The 20330-nt window shown below is 42.9% G+C and overlaps 1 protein-coding gene across 1 annotated transcript in view; it reads right to left on the reverse strand.

The window, feature by feature from the left end:
* dcdc2b (doublecortin domain containing 2B) overlaps positions 1-20330 on the reverse strand; it is a 72219-nt gene that overhangs the window by 48450 nt on the left and 3439 nt on the right. The window contains exon 2 of the mRNA XM_060847522.1: positions 3889-3946. Coding sequence (XP_060703505.1) covers positions 3889-3946 — 58 coding nt within the window. The remainder of the gene's footprint in view (positions 1-3888; positions 3947-20330) is intronic.

Here is a 20330-nt window from a genome sequence, read left to right on the forward strand (position 1 = left end):
TACTTTCTGTATCTTCTACGTCCTTTTCCACAATAAACACTGATGCAAAATACTCGTTTAGTATCTCCCTCATCTTCTGTGGCTCCACACAAAGGCCACCTTGCAGATCTTTGAGGGGCCCTATTCTCTTCCTAGTTATCCTTTTGTCCTCAATGTATTTATAAAAACTCTTTGGATTCTCCTTTACCCTATTTGCCAAAGCTATCTCATGTCCCCTCTTTTTCCTCCTGATTTCCCTCTTAAGTATACTCCTACTGCCTTTATACTCTTCTAAGGATTCACTCAATCTATCCTGTCTATACCTGACATATGCTTCCTTCTTTTTTCTTAATCAAACCCTTAATTTCTTTAGTCTTCCAGCATTCCCTATACCTACCAGCCTTTCCTTTCACCCTGACAGGAATATACTTTCTCTGAATTCTCGTTATCTCATTTCTGAAGGCTTCCCATTTTCCAGCCATCCCTTTACCTGCAAACATCTGCCCCCAATCAGTTTTTGAATGTTCTTGCCTAATACCATCAAAATTGGCCTTCCTCCAATTTAGAACTTCAACTTTTAGATCTGGTCTATCCTTTTCCATCACTATTTTAAATTTAATAGAATTATGGTCGCTGACCCCAAAGTGCTCCTCCACTGACACCTCAGTCACCCGCCCTGCCTTATTTCTCAGGAGTTGGTCAAGTTTTGCACTTTCTCTAGTAGGTACATCCACATACTGAATTAGAAATTTTTCTAACAAAATCTTATCAAATGCCTCTCCATCTAAACCATTAACACTATGGCAGTCCCAGTCTGGAACTGAGGTGTTTGGAAAGTTAAAATCCCCTACTATAACCGCTCTATTATTCTTAGAGATAATTGAAGTCTCCTTACAAGTTTGTTTCTCGATTCCCCTCTGAATATTAGGGGGTCTATAATACAATCCCAATAAGGTAATCATCCCTTTCTTATTTCTCAGTTCCACCCAAATAACTTCTCTGGATGCATTTCCGGGAATATCCTCCCTCAGTACAGCTGTCATGCTGTCCCTTAGCAAAAATGACACCCCCCCCCCTCCAATCTTGCCTCCCTTTCTATCCTTCCTGTGGCATTTTTATCCTGGAACATTAAGTTCCCAGTCCTGTCCATCCCTGAGCCAATTTCTGTAATTGCTATGATATCCCAGTCCCATGTTCCTAACCATGCCCTGAGTTCACCTGCCTTCCCTGATAGGCTTCTTGCATTGTAATAAACTGTCTATGTGGAGTTTGCACATTCTCCCCGTGTCTGCATGGGTTTCCTCCGGGTGCTCCGGTTTCCTCCCACAGTCCAAAGATGTGCAGGCAGGTGAATTGGCCATGCTAAATTGCTCATAGTGTTAGGTGCAATAGTCAGAGGGAAATGGGATTGGGTGGGTTACTCTTCGGAGGGTCGGTGTGGACTTATTGGGCCAACGGGCCTGTTTCGACATTGTAGGGAACCTAATCTAAAAAATATGCAGTTTAATTTATCAGCCCTACCTTGTTCTCTGCTTTGTCCCTGCCTGCCCTGAATGTTTGACTCAGTTTTCTTTTTTCAACTGTATCAATCTCAGATTGATCTCTTTCTTCACTTCTCCCTGGGTCCCATCTCACACACACACACAGACACACAAACACACACACACACATACACACACACACACACACACATCCCCTCCCCCTCTCCACCCACCCACCTTACTAGTTTAAATCCACCTGACCAGCTCTAGCACATCTCCTTTCCAGTATATTAGTCCCCTTCCAATTTAGGTACAATCCATCCTTCTTGTACAGGTCACTTCTACCCCAGAAGAGATTCCAATGATCCAAAAATGTGAGTCCTTCTCCCATACCCCAGCTCCTCAGCCATGCATTCATCTGCTCTGTCCTTCTATTCCTACCCTCACTAGCTCATAGCACTGGGAGTAATCCAGATATTACTTTCCTTGAGGATCTCCTTTTTAAATTCCTGCTTAACTCTCTATATTCTCCCTTCAGAATCTCAACCTTTTCCCTTCTTATGCCGTTGGTTCCAATGTAGACAATGACCTCCTGCTGGTCCCTCTCCCCCGTAAGAACATTCTGCACCCTCTTTGAGACATCCTTGATCCTGGCACCAGGGAAGCAACACACCGTTCTGAATTTTCACTGCTGGCCACAGAAACGTCTGTCTGTACCTCAGACTAGAGAGTCCCCTAACACAACCGATCTCTTGGAACCTGACATACCCCTCATTACCTTAGAACCTGTCTCGATCCCAGAAACTTGGCTGTTCATGCTACATTCCCCTGAGAATCCAACCTCCCTACATTTTCCAAAACAGCATACTTGTTTGAAATGGGGATAGCCACAGAAGATTCCTGCACTACCTGCCTACCTCACCCCGCCCCCTCACCCCCCCCCCCCCCCCCCGTTCCTGGAGTTAACCCATCTGTGTGACTGTATTTGCGGCTTTTCTCCCTTCCTATAACTGCCATCCATCGCACCCCCTAACTCTTGTAAATTCCTCATTGCCTCTAACTGTTGTTCCAACTGATCCAGTCGATCTGATAAGATTCGGAACCAACAACATTTATTGCAGATATAATCCTCAGTAACACTCACATCCGACAAGAAGAGCATATCTTTCTACTAAAGGCCATTTTTGCTTCTTCCAATCTACAGACCCAGAAAATAGTACCATCTTATTCCTCGAGAAAACTCTGCTCCAGGCTAACTTAATACTTATGACTTCAGGGACATATCTCAATAAAACATAGAATCAATAAAGAACTCACTCTCTTCATTTTGTAGATTAACAGCAAGGCTATATTTAAAACTATTCACTTATCTGTTTCTGTGTTGTGACCTCTTCCAAACAGGTTCCTCCAAGATCAGTTGTGATTTTCACTTTCTAAAGATACATTCAACAACTGAAGGTTATATTAATAATAGGTTATTAAAAGGGACCTAAAAAGTAACTTTTTCACACAGAGGATGGATAAACTGCCAGAGGATATGGTGGAGGCTGATACAATTACGAACATTCAAAAGGCACCTGGATGGGTATATGAATAGGAAGGGTTTAGAGGGATATGGACCACATGCTGGTAAATGGGACTAGATTATGTTGGGACATCTGGTCAGCAATGACAAGTTGAACCAAAGGATCTATTTCCATGCTGTATATCTGTCTGACTCTATGACTCTAATTGATTCTTAGACTGACCAATATTTACACCAAGAATCTTTCCTCCAATTCATTAAGATCTTGATACTGACCAAAATAGAAAGTGAGAATCCTACTCAGACATTTAATCCTAAGTAAGATATTATATCTCGCTAAGATACCAAAAGAAACCAGGTTGAACATAGAACCATCATAAAGCAGCCCAAGGATTACCGCTGGGATTATTAAATATAGAAACATAGAAAATTAGAGCAGGGGTAGGCTAGTCATCCCTTCAAACCTGCACTATAATTCAATATGATTATACCTGATCTTCCAACTACTGTACCCACTCTCTCCACATACCCTTTGATCCCTTTAGTTTTAAGACATATATATATATATAAAACTCTGGTTTTGAAACGTTCAATGTTTTAGCCTCAAGCATTTTCTGTAACAGAGAATTCCACAGTCTCACCACGCTTAGGGTGAAGAGATTTCTCCTTACCTCAGAAGATTAGCATTTTAACTTGCACAACTGACAGTTTTCTATTAACTCTTTAAACACTTTCCAATTAAACGAGAGCAGAATATGAATTAAAACAATAATTTTGTTGCTAATTCAGCAATTACATTGAAGACGACGGTATTATCCACGAATAAATGCAGTTCTGCAAAGAACCAGTTTAACAATTAATACAATGTATTAACATCCTCAATGTGTTACTTAACAAACTTACCGTTATGCCAACCTTTCCTCTGTTTTCTTTAGGTTTTGGGTTCCCATTTTTCAAATAACTAATAAGAAAGGGAAAAAACAGCAGTTAATAAGAGACAAACTGGAAAAGCTTTACAAAAACAAAAGTTGCTGGAAAAGCTCAGCAGGTGTGGTCGCATTTGTGCAGAGAAATCAGAGTTAATGTTTCAGGTCCTCAGAGAGAGGGTCACCAGACCCGGCACATTAACTCTGATTTCTCTCCTCAGATGCTGCCAGACCTGTTGAACTTTCCCAGCAACTTCTGTTTTTTGTTTCTGATTTACAGCATCTGCGGTTCATTCATTTTTTTTATTTGGGAAAGTTTTCCGATGGAGATAGGAGGGGTGAGTCAATTTCTTATCTTCCTCCTAGCGTCCACAACAAAGTTTGATTTAAAAAGGTGACATTTTATACGGTGTTATAGTTCAGTTTCAGAAATAGATTAGCCAAATTCCTTAATTAGTTTAATCAAAACTTATTCAAGCAAAGATGTGAACTTTATTCACAAAATGTTCAAGCTGTGCAAATGAGAGGTGCTGCATTTTGGAAAGGCTAATTAGGGCAGGACTTATACACTTAATGGGAAGGTCCCAGTGGTGGTGCACCACTGGTCAGTCACGAGTAGTGTACCACAAGGATCTGTTTTGGGGCCACTGCTGTTTGTCTTTTTTATAAATGACCGGGATGAGGGCGTAGAAGGATGGGTTAGTAAAGTTGCAGATGACACTAAGGTCAGTAGTGTTGTGGATAATATCAAAGGATGTTGTAGGTTACAGAGGGACATAGATAAGCTGCAGAGCTGGACTGAGAAGTAGCAAATGGAGTTTAATGCAGAAAAGTGTGAAATGATTCACTTTGGAAGGAACAACAGGAATGCAGAGTACTGGGCTAATGGTAAAATTCTTGGTAGTGTAGATGAGCAGAGAAATGTCTATGTCCATGCACATAGATCCCTGAAAGCTACCACCTAGGTTGATGGGGTTGTTAAGAAGGTATACAGTGTGTTAGCTTTTATTAGTACAGGGATTGAGTTTCGGAACCATGAGGTCATGCTGCAGCTGTATAACACTCTGGTACGGCCACACTTGGAGTATTACGTACAGTTCTGGTCACCCCATTATAGGAAGGATGTGGAAGCTTTGGAAAGGGCTCAGAGGAGATTTACTAGGATGTTGCCTGATATGGAAAGAAGGTCTTAGAAAGAAAGGCTGAGGGTGCGAGGCTGTTTCTGTTAGAGTGAAGAAAATTGAGAGGTGACTTAATTGAGACAACAAGATGATCAGAGGGTTAGATAGGGTGGACTGTGAGAGCCTTTTTCCTTGGATGGTGATGACTGACACAAGGGGACATAGCTTTAAATTGAGGGGTGGTAGATATAGGACAGTTGTCAGAGGTAGGTTCTTTACTCTGAGAGTAGTAGGGGTGTAGAATGGCCTGCCTGCAATAGTAGTAGACTCGCTAACCTTAAGGGCATTTAAATGGTCATTGGATAGACATATGGATGAAAATGGAATAGTGTGGGATAGGTAGGCTTCAGATTGGTTTCACAGGTCAGTGCAACATCGAGGGCTGAAGGGCCTGTACTGTGCTGCCATGGTCTATCATTTACGTTCTATGTCCTATGGCGAGTGTTGCTGAACAAAGAGACCTTGGAGTGCAGGTGCATAGCTCCTTGAAAGTGAAATCACAGGGAGATAGGATAGTGAAGAAGGTATGCTTCCCTTTCTTGGTCAGTGTATTGTGTATAGGAGTTGGGAGATCATGTTGTGACTATACAGAATATTTGTTCAGCCACTTTTGGAATATTGTGTGCAATTGTTGTCTCCCTCCTATAGGAAGGATATTGGGAAACTTGAAAGGGTTCAGAAAAGATTTACAAGGATGTTGCCAGGGTTGGAGGTTTTGAGCTATAGGGAGAGGCTGAATAGACTGGGGCTGTTTTCTCTGGAGCATCAGAAGCTGAGGGGTGACCTTATAGAAGTTTATAAAATCATGAGGGGCATGGATAGAGGAAACGGACAAGGTCTTTTCCCTGGGGTGGGGAAGTCCAGAACTAGAAGGCATCGGTTTAAGGTGAAAGGGACCTGAGGGGCAATTTTTTCACGCAGAGATTAGTGTGTGCATGGAATGAGCTGCTGGAGGAAATGGTAGAGGCTGGTACAATTACAGCATTCAAAAGGCATCTGGTGGGTATACGAATAAGAAGGGTTTGGAGGGATCTGGGCAAAATTCTGGCAAATAGGACTTGATTTATTTCAGCTATTTGGTGGCATGGATAGGTTGGACTGAAAGGTCTGTTTCCATGCTGTACATCTCTAAGACTCTTTGACTCTAAATACATAGTACTGTCCTTCTTGGAAAATAATAAATATGCATCCATGCAACAGCTGGGTAGTCACTCAGAGGATCTGTGCATGCTGCATGGCCTGTGGGACACATTACCCAGTGGTTTGGGAAGCCACTTGCACATATAGATCTCGGTGGAAAGTTAGAGTCAAATTAGCTCCCAAGTCTGGAAAAGATATAAAAAAAAGTCTGCAGAATCTTTTCTTAAATCTACTTTGGCCAGAAAAAGAAGAGCAATTGCCAGATTGCTCAAATGTTGGTTGGGAGCCGAAAGACTGTTCTAACAAATATCAGCAAGTGTAAGGGTTGTGGAGTCTCATGGAGGGTTTTTCTCAGTGAGCTCCAGTGAGTTTTCTCACACGATAAAAGGTCTTTTACCTCAGCCCGCTTGGCACACCAGCCTCATTCCTGAAGAAGGGCTTTTGCCCGAAACATCAGTTCTCCTGCTCCTCAGATGCTGCCTGGCATGCTGCGCTTTTCCAGCACCACATTTCTCAACTTTGGTCTCCAGCATCTGCAGTCCTCACTTTCTCCTGTGACCCTCCTTCCAAAGCAAGTATATTCATACTCAAGTAAGAGCCATAAAACCGTACACAGTCCAGATGCTAGAGAGAAGTTCCCTCCAGCACCAAAACTAAGTGGTTTAATATTATAAATAGAATTAACATCACCAATTAGAGTTCTCTGTTCGAAAAACGTTTTAAAAATAACTACTAATTCAGCCATTTGCTATGTTAATAGTTCATTACACACTGCAGATGTTGTATATAAACTGTCATATCCAAAGGCAAATGGAATGTAAATACTGTCACATGAGATTGACCTTAATTCACTTGTGTCTTTAAGATCGCAATCATCAATTCACCACGATTGTTCCCCCTACCATTTTCTCATTGTCAGTTTTAGCACAGATTCTCTTATAGCTCTTGTCAAATAATAGTCACTGCATTTTAAAAATAAAATTATTAGACAACAAAGCCAACTTAGGGGCGGTATGGTGGCACAGTGGTTAGCACTGCTGCTTCACAGCACTAGAGACCTGGGTTCAATTCCTGCCTCAGGCAACTGTGTGGAGTTTGCACATTCTCCCCGTGTCTAAGTGGGTTTCCTCCTAAGTCTAAAAATGTGCAGGTCAGGTGAATTGGCCATGCTAAATTGCCCGTAGTGTTAAGTGTAGGGGAATGGGTCTGGTGGGTTGCTCTTCGGAGGGTCAGTGTGAACTTGTTGGGCCGAAGGGCCTGTTTCTACACTGTAAGTAATCTAATCTTCTGGAAATAAGAAGTGAGAAAGCAACGTGTTAATAACATCAAATTGGTGTTATGAGAAATAGTGATTGTTTTTTTAAAAATGTCTCCATGGGACGTGGACATTGGGACAGCATTTATTGTCCATCCCTAGTTGCCCTTGAGAAGGTGTTTTTGAGCAGACTTTTCAAACTGCTGCTGTCTGTTTGGTGTGGGTTATGCAAGGTCAGTGTGGTACGGTGGTGTGCGGGTCAGGTGAATTGGCCATGCTAAATTGCCCGTAGTGTTAGGTAAGGGGTAAATGTAGGGGTATGGGTGGGTTGCGCTTTGGCGGGTCGGTGTGGACTTGTTGGGCCGAAGGGCCTGTTTCCACACTGTAAGTCTAATCTAAAATTGGTTAGTACTGCTGCCTCACAGTGCCAGGGACTTACGTTTGATTCCAGCCTCGGGCAACTGTCTGTGTGGAGTTTGCAGATTCACCCTGTGTCTGCGTGGGTTTAGTCCAAGTGCTCTAGTTTGCTCCCACAGTCACAAAGATGTGCAAGTTAGGGTGAACTGGGCCATGCTAAATTGTGCATAGTGTTCAGGGATGTGTGGGTCATGTGCATTAGTTGGGGGAAATGTTAAAAAAAAAGTAATGGGGAAGTGGTCTGGGTGGGAGATGTTTTGGAGGGTCAATGTGGATTTGTCAGGCCAAGTGGCCTGTTTCCACACTGTAGGAATTGTATGATTAAAATAAAGGAATAAGAGAGAAAGGGTGAAGAGCGATTTTGCAATTTTAGAAAAAATATTCTTTACAATTTCATAGAATTCTCCACTGTCAAAGTCTTTGTGAGCAGAATTAGATATAAACAGAAATATAAGTGAATGAGTCAAAATGCTATAAATATCTGAAGGCAAGCTATTTTAAAATGAGGTCTTCACTAAGATCTTCCACAGCCACACTCTGCCCGGCAACAGGTCAATGGATGACCCAATCAGAGCACAGAGGGACACTAGGGGCTGGAGGCCCCTAAAGGCTGGGGGGACGTTGGAGAGCATGGGGGGAGGTCGGAGGGATTGTAGGAAGATTAGAGAAGCTGGGCAGGGATTGGAGGGACTGGGTTGAGGTCAGAGGGACAGAGCTGAGGTCGGAGGGGCTGGGCTGAGGTTGGAGGGACAGGGTTGAGGTCAGAGGGGGTGGTCTGAGGTTGGAGGGGCTGGGCTGAGGTCAGAGGGACAGAGCTGAGGTTGGAGGGACTGGGCTGAGGTCGGAGGGACAGAGCTGAGGTCGGAGGGACTGGGCTGAGGTCGGAGGGACAGAGCTAAGGTCAGAGGGGGTGGGCTGAGGTTGTAGGGACAGAGCTGAGGTCAGAGGGGATGGTCTGAGGTCGGAGGGACAGAGCTGAGGTTGGAGGGGGAGGGCTGAGGTCGGAGGGATTGGACTGAGGTTGGAGGGGGTGGGCTGAGGTCAGAGGGGCTGGGCTGAGGTCGGTGGGGGTGGGCTGAGGTCAGAGGGGGTGGGCTGAGGTCGGTGAGGCTGGGCTGAGGTCGGAGGGGCTGGGCTGAGGTCAGAGGGGCTGGGCTGAGGTCAGAGGGGGTGGGCTGAGGTCGGAGGGACACAGCTGAGGTCGGAGGGACTGGGCTGAGGTTGGAGGGTCTAGGCTGAGGTCAGAGGGACAGAGCTGAGGTCGGAGGGGGTGGGCTGAGGTCGGTGAGGCTGGGCTGAGGTCGGAGGGGGTGGGCTGAGGTCGGTGAGGCTGGGCTGAGGTTGGAGGGGGTGGGCTGCGGTCGGAGGGGCTGGGCTGAGGTCGGAGGGGCTGGGCTGAGGTCAGTGATTAGGACTGGGGATGCTGAAAACGTTCTTGAGAGTCTGTGGAGAGCATTCTTGCTTCTCCATGTCCACAAGAGGAGCTAAATAATTTGGCAGCTTCCACAGGAAATCATCTGCTCAGAGCAATGGAGGGTGTTCAATGAAACATTTAGTAATGTTCAGGGCAGTTTGTATTCATGAGAAGAAAAAGCTCCACCTTACAAAAACAAAGCTGTACGTATCTAGGGAGATAAGGGACAGCATAAAATTAACAGAAAATGCTTGTCAAAATGTAAAGAATAGTACAGATCCCAGAGAATGGGACAAATACAAAGACCAACAAAGGGCCACAAAGAGGGTTATAACAGCAGGTAAAAGACTATGGAAGGAAACTTGCAGGGGAAATAAAAAAACAATAAGAAGAGATTTTATAGTTGGGAATTTACAGATTTTGTAGCTATATAAAGGGAAAGTGGTTGGATAAGAGGACTATTGGCCCACTGAAGGCTGACAGTGGGAATATTGTTAGTGACTATGGGGAAAAAGCAGACATATTGAACAATTATTTTGCTTCAATATTCACAGCAGAAAAAGAGGAGAGCTTGCTGGAAATCCCAAAGAAATTACCAAAGGATCAGGGACAGGACTAAATAAAATGAGCTGAAATAAATCATCAATAATGGGGAAGTTAATAGAATCAAAGAGCGACAAATCCCAGAACCTGATGGTTTCCACCCACGAGTGTTAGAGCAGGTAGGAGAGCACATTGCCGATGCTCTAACCATAATCTTTCCGAGGTCCCTGGATTCAGGAGCTCTGCTGCTGGATTGGAAATTTGCCCATGTCGCTCTGCTCTTTCAAGAGGGTGACAGAGAGAAACCAGGGAATTCCAAACCAGTTAGCCTGACATAGAGTAACCAAAGGTGGAAGCCTTTGGAATTGAGGACAAGTTGCTGACATGGACAGGAGATTGGCTGAGTGGGAGGAAACAGTGAGTTGGAATAATGGGTAAGAATAGGTAAAAAACCTCAAATTAGCAGGATGTGACTAGTGATGTTCCACAGGGGATCTATTTTGGGCCCACAGTTATTCACAATATTGATTAATAAGTTGGATAATGGAATAAAAGTCATCTATCCAAATTTGTTGATAACATATAATTGGGCAGAATTGTAGCCATTGTTGATAGCAACTTAAAATTACAACAGGATATTGATAGATTGGATGAACGAACAAAGCTGTGGAAGACAGATTTTAATATACACAAGTGCAAGATTATCCATTTCAGGCTGAAAAAAGATAGATCAGGCACAAAGTTAAATAGACTGGATGTCCAACAAGATTTGGGGATTCAGGTGCACAGATCTTTAAAATGCCCCAAACAGGCATGGAAACCAGTCAGGGCAGTGAATGGAATGCTCACCTGTATATCTAACAGGCTGGAGACACGGGATATAGCCATTACGCTGCAGTTATTCAACCTTCATTTAGGGGACTGAGAGTAGATTTGGGTACCACAGCTTAGAAAGGATGTTTTTGGCCCTGGAGAGAATTCAACACAGGTTTACAAGGATGAGACCTAGACATCAGGGGAGTGGGTATGAGGAGAGATGAGACAAATGAAAGCTTTAATCTCTAGAATTTGGAAGGTTAAGGGGTGACTTCATCAAGGTCTTCAGCATATTAACAGAGAAAGACAGAGTAGATAAAAACTACAGTTATTCCACTAGTTGAAGATTTTAGAATTGGGGCAAAGTGTAAGAATTAGGGCCAGGCCACCTAGGGCAGACGTTAGAAAGCACTTTGACATGCAAAGACTGGTGGAGGTTTTCAACTTTCTTCCTCAAACAGTGGTTAATGCTAATTTTATTGTTGAATATAAATGTGGGTCAGACAAATTTTAATGAAGCAAGGGAATTGAGGAAATGAGCCCAAGGTACCCTATGGAGTTAGACCACAGTCCACCATGACCTTACTGAATGGTGGAAAAAGTAGGAGGGGCTGAATGGCTTACTTCCTATGTTTCTTTGAATTCCACAGGTTAGAAACTAGGCCAAACCATTAATTAGCTTGAACTAAACTCTTCAGCAGCTTGGTGTTTCAAATCTGTTAGAGAAATCCAGAGAACACAGTTCACAGTCTGTGCTCCTGACAGTGCGATGCACTCATGGTTTAATAACCCCTTGCTGACCTGGTACAATCCCTAGGTAATCTTGTGTATAATTTAGATCAGAGTGGTGCTGGAAAAGCACAGCAGGTCAGGAAAATCGATGTTTCAGGCAAAAGCCCTTCATCAGGAATAGAGTGTATAATGCTGAGGCTTTGATTTATCGAGGGTGAGTTGCTTCTGGAGATTGGCTTTAGGTAGAGAGCACATTAAGATGGGATGAGCTCCAAACTCCAGTACCGCTGACAATGTACAATCCAGTGCTACCCTTACAGAGTGCAAACATAACTCTAGAAAAATTTAACTACAAGAAAGCCATTAAATTATTAACAGCAAAAACTGAAGATATTCCTTCTCTGAATTTAGTTAATTAATTTTGTGAAAGAAATATGGACTGAATTCTAAATTGGTTTCATGGCATCGATTAGTTCGATTTTCTTGAACATCTCCATCTTTTCACACATCTAAAGCAGATGATGCAAATTAAAAGTTCCAAGGAGTAAGGAGACCTAAAGTGGCAACTCTTTGTAAAAAAATCAATTTTACCTGAGATGTCACATTTTAGACTTTCCTGTACCAATGTAACATTGTAATCAGGAGAAAGTGAGGACTGCAGATGCTGGAGATCAGAACTGAAAAATATGTTGCTGGAAAAGCGCAGCAGGTCAGGCAGCATCCAAGGAGCAGGGGAATCGACGTTTCGGGCATTAGCCTGAAGAAGGGCTCATGCCCGAAACGTCGATTGTCCTGCTCCTTGGATGCTGCCTGACCTGCTGCACTTTTCCAGCAACACATTTTTCAGCTCTAATATTGTATTCAGGCTGGAATATGGTTTATCACGTTCATACAGGTATTAAAGCGGTATCATTTTCAATCACATTGCCTATAGAAAAGAATTGTTTTGGACAAAATTCTGTGTATTCATTAAAATGAAGTTGATGCTTCATTAGTCTCTCAGTGATACATGTTAGATTCCTTCTAGGTATTTTTCTCTGTCAATGCTGAGACTTGTTGCTGCCTTTACATCTGAGAAGGCATGGGATAATCAGAGCTGCTGAACAGTCTGATCCTATGTTTTAGGTGGATATATATAATCCACAGTATTATTTGAAGAAGAATCCAAAGATGTGCAGATTAAATGGTTTGGCCATGTGAAATTGTCTATTGTGCCCAGGGATGTGCAGGCTAGGTGGATTAGCCATGGGAAATGCAGGGCATCAGGGATAAGGTAACGGGTTGGTCTGAATGGGATCACTTTGGAGGGTCGATGTAGACTTGATGGGTCGAATGGCCTTCTTCCGCACTAAGGATTCTATGACTATTCTGTGAAAAGATAAGGTCATACACCTCCAGCCCTGTTTGGCATTTGGAATTCTCTACCACAGAAAACAGTTGAGGCCAAAACATTGAATGTTTTCAGGAAGGAATTAGATATAGTTCATAGGGCTAAAAGGATCAAAGGGTATGGGGGAGAAAGCGGGGACTGAGTCAGATGATCAACCATGATCACATTGAATAGTGAAGCAGGCTAAAAGGGCTACTGCTGTTCCAACTTTCTATGTTCCGAAGTTTACATATCAACTTCAACTCCATTTCTTGAGAATATGATCAGATGTTTAATCATCATATTTATCTCTGAATCATTTGGCAGCAGGTTATGTACAACCACTGCTGGGGTGGGAGGGAGGGGGAGTGAGGGGTGTAAGTCACACCCCACAGTCAAAGAAAAGCTTCACAAACACTTTTAATAAGTGCAATTTAACTTTTGTGTTCTGATTTTACAAATATAATATCTCTCATTATGTTCAACATTTCACAATTTATGTGTTTAATCTCATTATTATGCACAGTAAAATCTGTTGTATGTATGAAAATTTAACAAGTGTAAAATGCGGTTCAGTATCCAACTTCCACACCCAATTTCCTCATTCACTGTCAAAAAGCAGCACATCTGCCTTCAAGCAAAAGATGTCCCATCACTTCTTGCAAGTTACAAGACGAAAATGATTGTGCTCCATTAGTCTGTGATTTTCCTTAATTAGCACACTTCCGTTTGTAACAGAGAAATAGCCTGCGCAAGATACAGGTCCCTACTCAATTCACCAATTCAATCACTTTTGTTCTTCATTTGCTATTAATGAACATCCCTAATTGCTCCCGAGTAGATGTCGGCAAAGCTGCCTGTTTTAAAGCTTGGAGTGTCTGCGGTGTAGTTTGCCCACAGCACCATCAGGTTGGTTTACTCTGCTTGGTAACCCTCACTGAGTGAGTTACCAGGCCGTTTCGGAGGTAACCACATTGATACAGGGTCAGATGTCAAGTGTACTCCAGACCAGGGAAGGACAGCAGGTTTTTCTCCTGAAATGGAAACTAGGTGGCTCTGACAGATTTTCGAAACTGGATTAAAATTTCAACATCTTCTGTACCCCAAGAGGAAAGGTCAGTGAAACTGACAAACTGGTCCAAGTCATCTTGTACACTTCAAAATGCAGTTGATTACTTTCTAAGTATTACTGGTTTGTCCCTACTGGGGGAAGAAAATTGACCCCCTGTGCATTATTACTCCAGTGATATCACTGCCACTGAGTTCCACAGTTCCCAGCTTTGTCAGTACATTAACATTTATTCTCTATTTTAATTTTTTATTCTTTCACAGACAGGGTGTTGCTGGCTGGGCCAGGATTTATTGTCTATCTCTAATGACTCATGAGAGGGTGGAGGTGAGCTGCCTTCCTGAACTGCTGCACTCCATGTGCTGTAGGTTGATCCACAGTGTCCTTAGGGATTTTGAACCAGTGACAGTAAAAGTACAGTGATACATGTCTAAGTCAGGATGGTGAGTGGCTTGAAGGGGATCTTGCAGAGGGTGGTGTTCTCTTGTACCTTCTGCCTTTGTCCTACTCGATGGAAGTAGGGTCGTGGATTTGGAAGGTACTGTTGAAGGGGTTGTGGTGAATTTCTGCAGTGCATCTTGTGGAGAGTAAACGCTACTGCTATTGAGTGTCCATGGTGGAGGGAATGGATGTTTGTGGATGTGGTGCCAATCAAGTGGCTGCTTTGTCCTGGATGGTGTCAAGCTTCTTGTGTGTTGTTGTAGCTGAACCCATCCAGTCAAGTGGAGAGTATTCCACCACACTCCTGACTGTGCCTTGTAAATGGTGGACAGGGAGTCAGGAGGTGAGTTACTCACCTCAATACTCCCAGCCTCTAGGAATCAGGAAGATTCTTTCAAATGTTTTAGGCATTTCCTCCTTTCTGTCTGGGACTAACTGATGCTGTTTATATTTCACAACTATATTGTTGCAGTTTAAGCCCCAGTTTAACATACTGGGACTATTACATATTGTTTTGTGTTAAACTTTCTTTTTTATTGGAAAATTTCCCTTTCAGTTTCACAGAAGGTATGATATTATAACTGACAAATTGAAACTGCCATTGATCGTTGCCTCTCATACTAATTCCACTATTTTTCTACAGTGTAACTGGCTGGTGGTGACAGTAGGGGGCACCCTGCGGTCAGTGTCAGAATCAGGATGTTGGCCTTCAGCTTCAGCAATACGGTACGCCTGAATCGGTGCTCCGGCAGATCGACATCGGTGGCAGCGTGGCAGGTTTAGTGTTGGTGCTCCTGGTGGTGCATTGGTAGTGGTAATGGTGGCGTCAGTGTGACGCTTCTGGAATGGACTGTTCTGCAGAGACATTGGTGGGCATGGAGCATGTTGTAGAGATAGCCCCCACCCACCCACCACGATACCACACAGAGCACAAGGAAGGAGGAGGACCTTTGGTTTTCGTGATATTCTCTTTTTTACCTGGAACTCAAAATGGCATCAGAGTGTGACAACATACTCCACTTTTCACAAGGTTTATTTGTTAAAAACAAGTGACAAAAAAATCATTTAATTCAATTCAATTCAGATGAAAAAGAAGGAAATAAAGTATCTGACCAGCCTGGGTCATCAAGGTCAATGAGAATCACTTCACAAACAATTATTATTTGAGCTAATTAGCACAGCATTAACTTTTACCCAATTGACTTTAATAGCCAAACTCACGTTGTTAAGGGTAACGATTCTGAGAAGTGAACCTAAGTGCCGATGAGAATTTCTGTTCGATCACTGTCTTTTTCGCATAGGGCAAAGCTACTTTTGATCGTTGTGGTTAGATGAGTGTCCTTGAACTAAACCACAATCTATCACACACATTGAATATTCTGAATTCCACTCTTCAGGAACAGTTACAATGAATCACAGTTTCCTTCGGTAGCACCCACTGTTACTCTGTAAATTTGTTTGATCCTTGACCCTTGAAATGACCCCACGAAGGCCGGTATCCTATCACCAAGTCTCTCTTTCTTTACACATGGAAAGCCGTTGACACAGATCCAACTCCCTCAGAGTGGAAGGGAAATTGTTTCTCACAACCATGATTGAGTTTTTTGAGGAAGTAACCAAGAAGATTGATGAAGGTAGAGCAGTAGGTATATTTACTTGGACTTTAGGAAAGCCTTTGACAAGGTTCCACATGGTAGACAAGTTAGGTCATATACAGTTCAGGGTGATCTTGCCAATTAGCAACAAAATTGGCTTAATGGTAGGAAACAGTGGACGGTGGTGGAGGATTGTGTTTCAGACTGAGACCTGTCACCAGCAATGTTCCTCAGGGATTGGTGCTGGATCCACTTTCATTTGTCATTTATAAAAATGATTTAAATTTAAATGTCAAAGGCATGGTTAGTAAATTGGGACATTATGTTGAGGTTGTATAGGACATTGGTGAGATCGCTCCTGCAGTACTGTGTCCAGTTTTGGTTGCCTGCCAAAGGAAGGATATTATTAAGTTGGAGAGGGTTCAGAAGAGGTTTCCCAGATGTTGCTGGGAATGGAGGGTCTGAGTTATAAGGAGAGGCTGGGACTTTTCTTAATTGGAGCATAGGAGATTGAGGGGTGACCTTATAGAAGTTTATCAGATCATGAGGGGTATAGATATGGGTGGCACGATGGCACAGTGGTTAGCACTGCTGCCTCACAGCACCAGAGACCCGGGTTCATTTCCCGACTCAGGCGACTGATTGTGTGGAGTTTGCACATTCTCCCTGTGTCTGCATGGGTTTCCTCCGGGTGCTCCAGTTTCCTCCCACAGTCCAAAAATGTCAGGTAAATTGGCCATGCTAAATTGCCTGTAGTGTCAGGTGCAGGGGTAAACATAGGGGAATGGGTCTGGGTGGGAGCGGGTTGGTGTGGACTTGTTGGGCTGAAGGGCCTGTTTCCGCACTGTAAGTAATCTATTAAGGTATCATTTCCTCAGGTTGAGGGATTTCAAGACAAGTGAGTATATTTTTAAGGTGAGAGGAAAAAGATTTTAAACAGACATGACGTCAGTTTTTTTACACAGAGAGTGGTTCCTGTGTGGAATGTACTTCCACAAGAGGTGGTAGATGTGGGTACAGTTACAATGTTTAAAAGACATTTGGATATGTACATGAATAAGAAATGTTTGGAGGGATATGGGTCAGGAACAAGCAGGTGGGACTAGTTTACTTTGGGATTATGGTCAGCATGGACTGGTTGGATTGAAGGTTCTGTTCCCGTGCTGGGTGATGCTATGGGGCTGTGTGACCAGATTCTCTGACACTCCTGTTGATACCTGTCAGCCAGTGTTCCCCGACTGGACCAAATTAACAGCCCCAATCAGGGAACTTCTCTTCTGTAAGGGCCATCTGGCTGATCTCCTTTTGATCACTACAACCCACCAGGTCTTTCACACTTTCTGATTGATGGTGGTACAATACTGGTTCAACTAAAAAACTGTTACTAGTAAACCATGTTTCCACTGGAGCTGAAATTGGTGAGACGGCAACTACAGAGAGTGCCTTATCTTTGGTTTCTTTAAACCTCTGTGAGAAATGAGCTGCCGAATTCCCATTGAACTGGCTCAGAGGCCATTTCATAGCACAAGGGTTAAGAGTCAGTTACATTGCTGTGGGTCTGGAGTTACATGTAGGCCAGACAGGGAATGATGACAGAATTCCTTCCCTAAAGCCTTTTAGTGAACCCAATGGGTTTTAATGTGATGATAGTTTCATGGCATCATGAAAGTGTGCATTCCAAAAAATGGAGGAAATGAAAGAGCTACTTAATGAGAACATACAAGAATCCACAGAAATGGACTCCTTCAGGAAAAAGAAATAACAAATGTGTGGAAGACAAACTGTTAAAGATCTCAAAACATCTGACCTGCAGCTTGAATTGCAACATTGAGATACTCTATGGGGTAACAATGTAAACTCATGGCGTTGAGAAATTATGGATGGTTTGTTGTGATATGAGGCACCATTCACACAGTTTCCAAAACAATTGGATAATTTTAAATGGAATATCTTAATGACTTGAGAGGGATTACAACGTTATGGAGAAAGTGAACTTAAGACATAAATCCTGCATCCACTGGGGTCAGAAAAGGAAATCCAGTTGATTTCCATACTCTGGTCATAAAAATGAGTTCAAAACCCTGCAACACCTTTAAAAGGCACTGAGTGTCTGAAATATGTACTGAAGCAAACCGATTCTGTAGGTATTGTGAGAACTTCAAACAATAGGATCCCATGGCTGAGACTAGCTTTCAAATTCAACAGCTGATATGACAGCATCTGATTCTCCAGAGCATGAGAGAGGCTGAGGTTAGGAATTATCCATCAAATGGTTTTAACACTGCACTGCCATCTCTACAGTACCCATGTGGGCTAGCTGCCCTGCCCTGTGGTGCCAAGCTCAGAAACACAATAAACAACTGCCCCCATTAAAGACGGGGCAAACTCACCAAACACAGCTGCCAGGAAAATCAAAAACACAGTCACCAAACTCAGGTAAAACGAAGAGAGAAGGACAGTGGGATTGGTTTGTACAGCTAGACAGCACTGTGCAAGTGGCAAAACTCTAGGAGTGATTCAAGGTTTGTGCGAAGATTTGTAGCTCGGGTGCTCGTTGTTGTGGTTCTGTTCGCCGAGCTGGAAGTTTTTGTTGCAAACGTTTCGTCCCCTGGCTAGGAGACATCATCAGTGCTTTGGAGCCTCCTGCGAAGCGCTTCTTTGATGTTTCTTCCGGTATTTATAGTGGTCTGTCCTTGCCGCTTCCGAGTGTCAGTTTCAGCTGTCCGCTGTAGTGGTTGGTATATTGGGTCCAGGTCGATGTGTTTGTTGATGGAGTTGAACAATATACCAACCACTACAGCGGACAGCTGAAACTGACACCCGGAAGCGACAAGGACAGACCACTATAAATACCGGAAGAAACATCAAAGAAGCGCTTCGCAGGAGGCTCCAGAACACTGATGATGTCTCCTAGCCAGGGGACGAAACGTTTGCAACAAAAACTTCCAGCTCTAGGAGTGATTGCAATGCAAGGGACTCTCAGGAATGAAGGACATACAAGGACCACCAATCAGAGGAGAGGTGCTGAGGGCTTGAGATTGGAATCCAGTGAGAGACAGAGGAGAGAACAGGATACTGGTGGAACGGACATCTCTCTGAGTAGTGAACAGTGAGGTGCAAACCAGTCCTGGCACTGACAAACTGGCACACACCAATAATACCAGCAGTGGAAGGAACTGGGTATGGCCAGGGCAGGCAGCCTGGGCCAGGTGTACCAACCATAATTTAAGAGCAAGTAGCAAAACTAATAAAATAGTTGGGCAAATAGGAAGTTATTTTGTTCTCATTTTGTCTGGAGTTAAATGTTTGATTTATTTTGCAAATATCACCAAAAACAAATTGTCTAACAAATGAATGGTATGTTAAATTAAGCATTTTGACATAATCTATTAACACTTCCAGCATATTATACACTCGGAGACACCACTGTAAGACTGAAATGAGGAGGAGTTTCTTCTCTCAGAGGGTTGTGAATCTTTGGAACTCCTGACCACAGAGAGCTGTGGAACGAGAGTCCTTGGATATATTTAAGGCTGAGATCGTTAGATTCTTGATCAGTCAGAGAATCAAGGGTTATGGAGAAATGTGGGAAAATGGATGTGAGGAATGTTTGATCAGCCATGACCCTACTGAATGGCAGAGAAAGGTCAAGGGGTCGAATGGTCTACTTCTGTTCCTATTTCTTATGACTTTATGATTAAAAATAAAAAAAGACAAAATTAAGCTGGTAATAATTATGTTTCAGAAGGTATTTGATAAAGTTCAAACACAAGGTTTTCAAACAGAATGCTGCCATGTGCAGAATTCAGGACAGGTTCATCAACTTGGACTGAATATTATCTTGGGAATAGAAAGCAGAAGGGAAATATGAAAGGCTTTATCTAGAAGGCAATTAATGAATGAAGCAGAGCAGGAATCTGATCTGTGCCCTTTTGTTATTTACGCTGTCCATAAATGACATGGTGGAGGGAACTTTTAATGATGATGTATTGTAAACTTTCAGATAGCACCACAGCTTGTGGTCAGGTGAATGCTCTGAAGATGATTGATAGCAATCCATTTAAACTTAGTAGACAGATTAACAGATAAAAGATGCATTTAAATTTGAATGATATACACATTGAAACATTAAACATGATACATGGGTCAAATGTAAAGAAGGATAAAATATACAGACATGATTTGGAAACTGTGAAAAATGTATTAAACTTTAAATGACTGATGGTCAACATTGATAAAACCGAAGCCATTGTCTTCAATCCCCTTTCTAAACCAAGTTTCCTAAATACAGATTCCATCCCCATTTTTCTGAGACTGAATTACTCCGCATCCATAACCTCAGCCATTTCACCCTTGCTTCAGTTTATCAGCTACAGGAGCCCTCACTCAGGTTGTCACCACCTCTAGACTTGACCATTTTATTGCACTTCATCTTAGCCTCAAAGAT

The sequence above is a fragment of the Hemiscyllium ocellatum genome, chromosome 30 (assembly GCF_020745735.1).
Source record: "Hemiscyllium ocellatum isolate sHemOce1 chromosome 30, sHemOce1.pat.X.cur, whole genome shotgun sequence".
NCBI lineage: Eukaryota > Metazoa > Chordata > Chondrichthyes > Orectolobiformes > Hemiscylliidae > Hemiscyllium > Hemiscyllium ocellatum.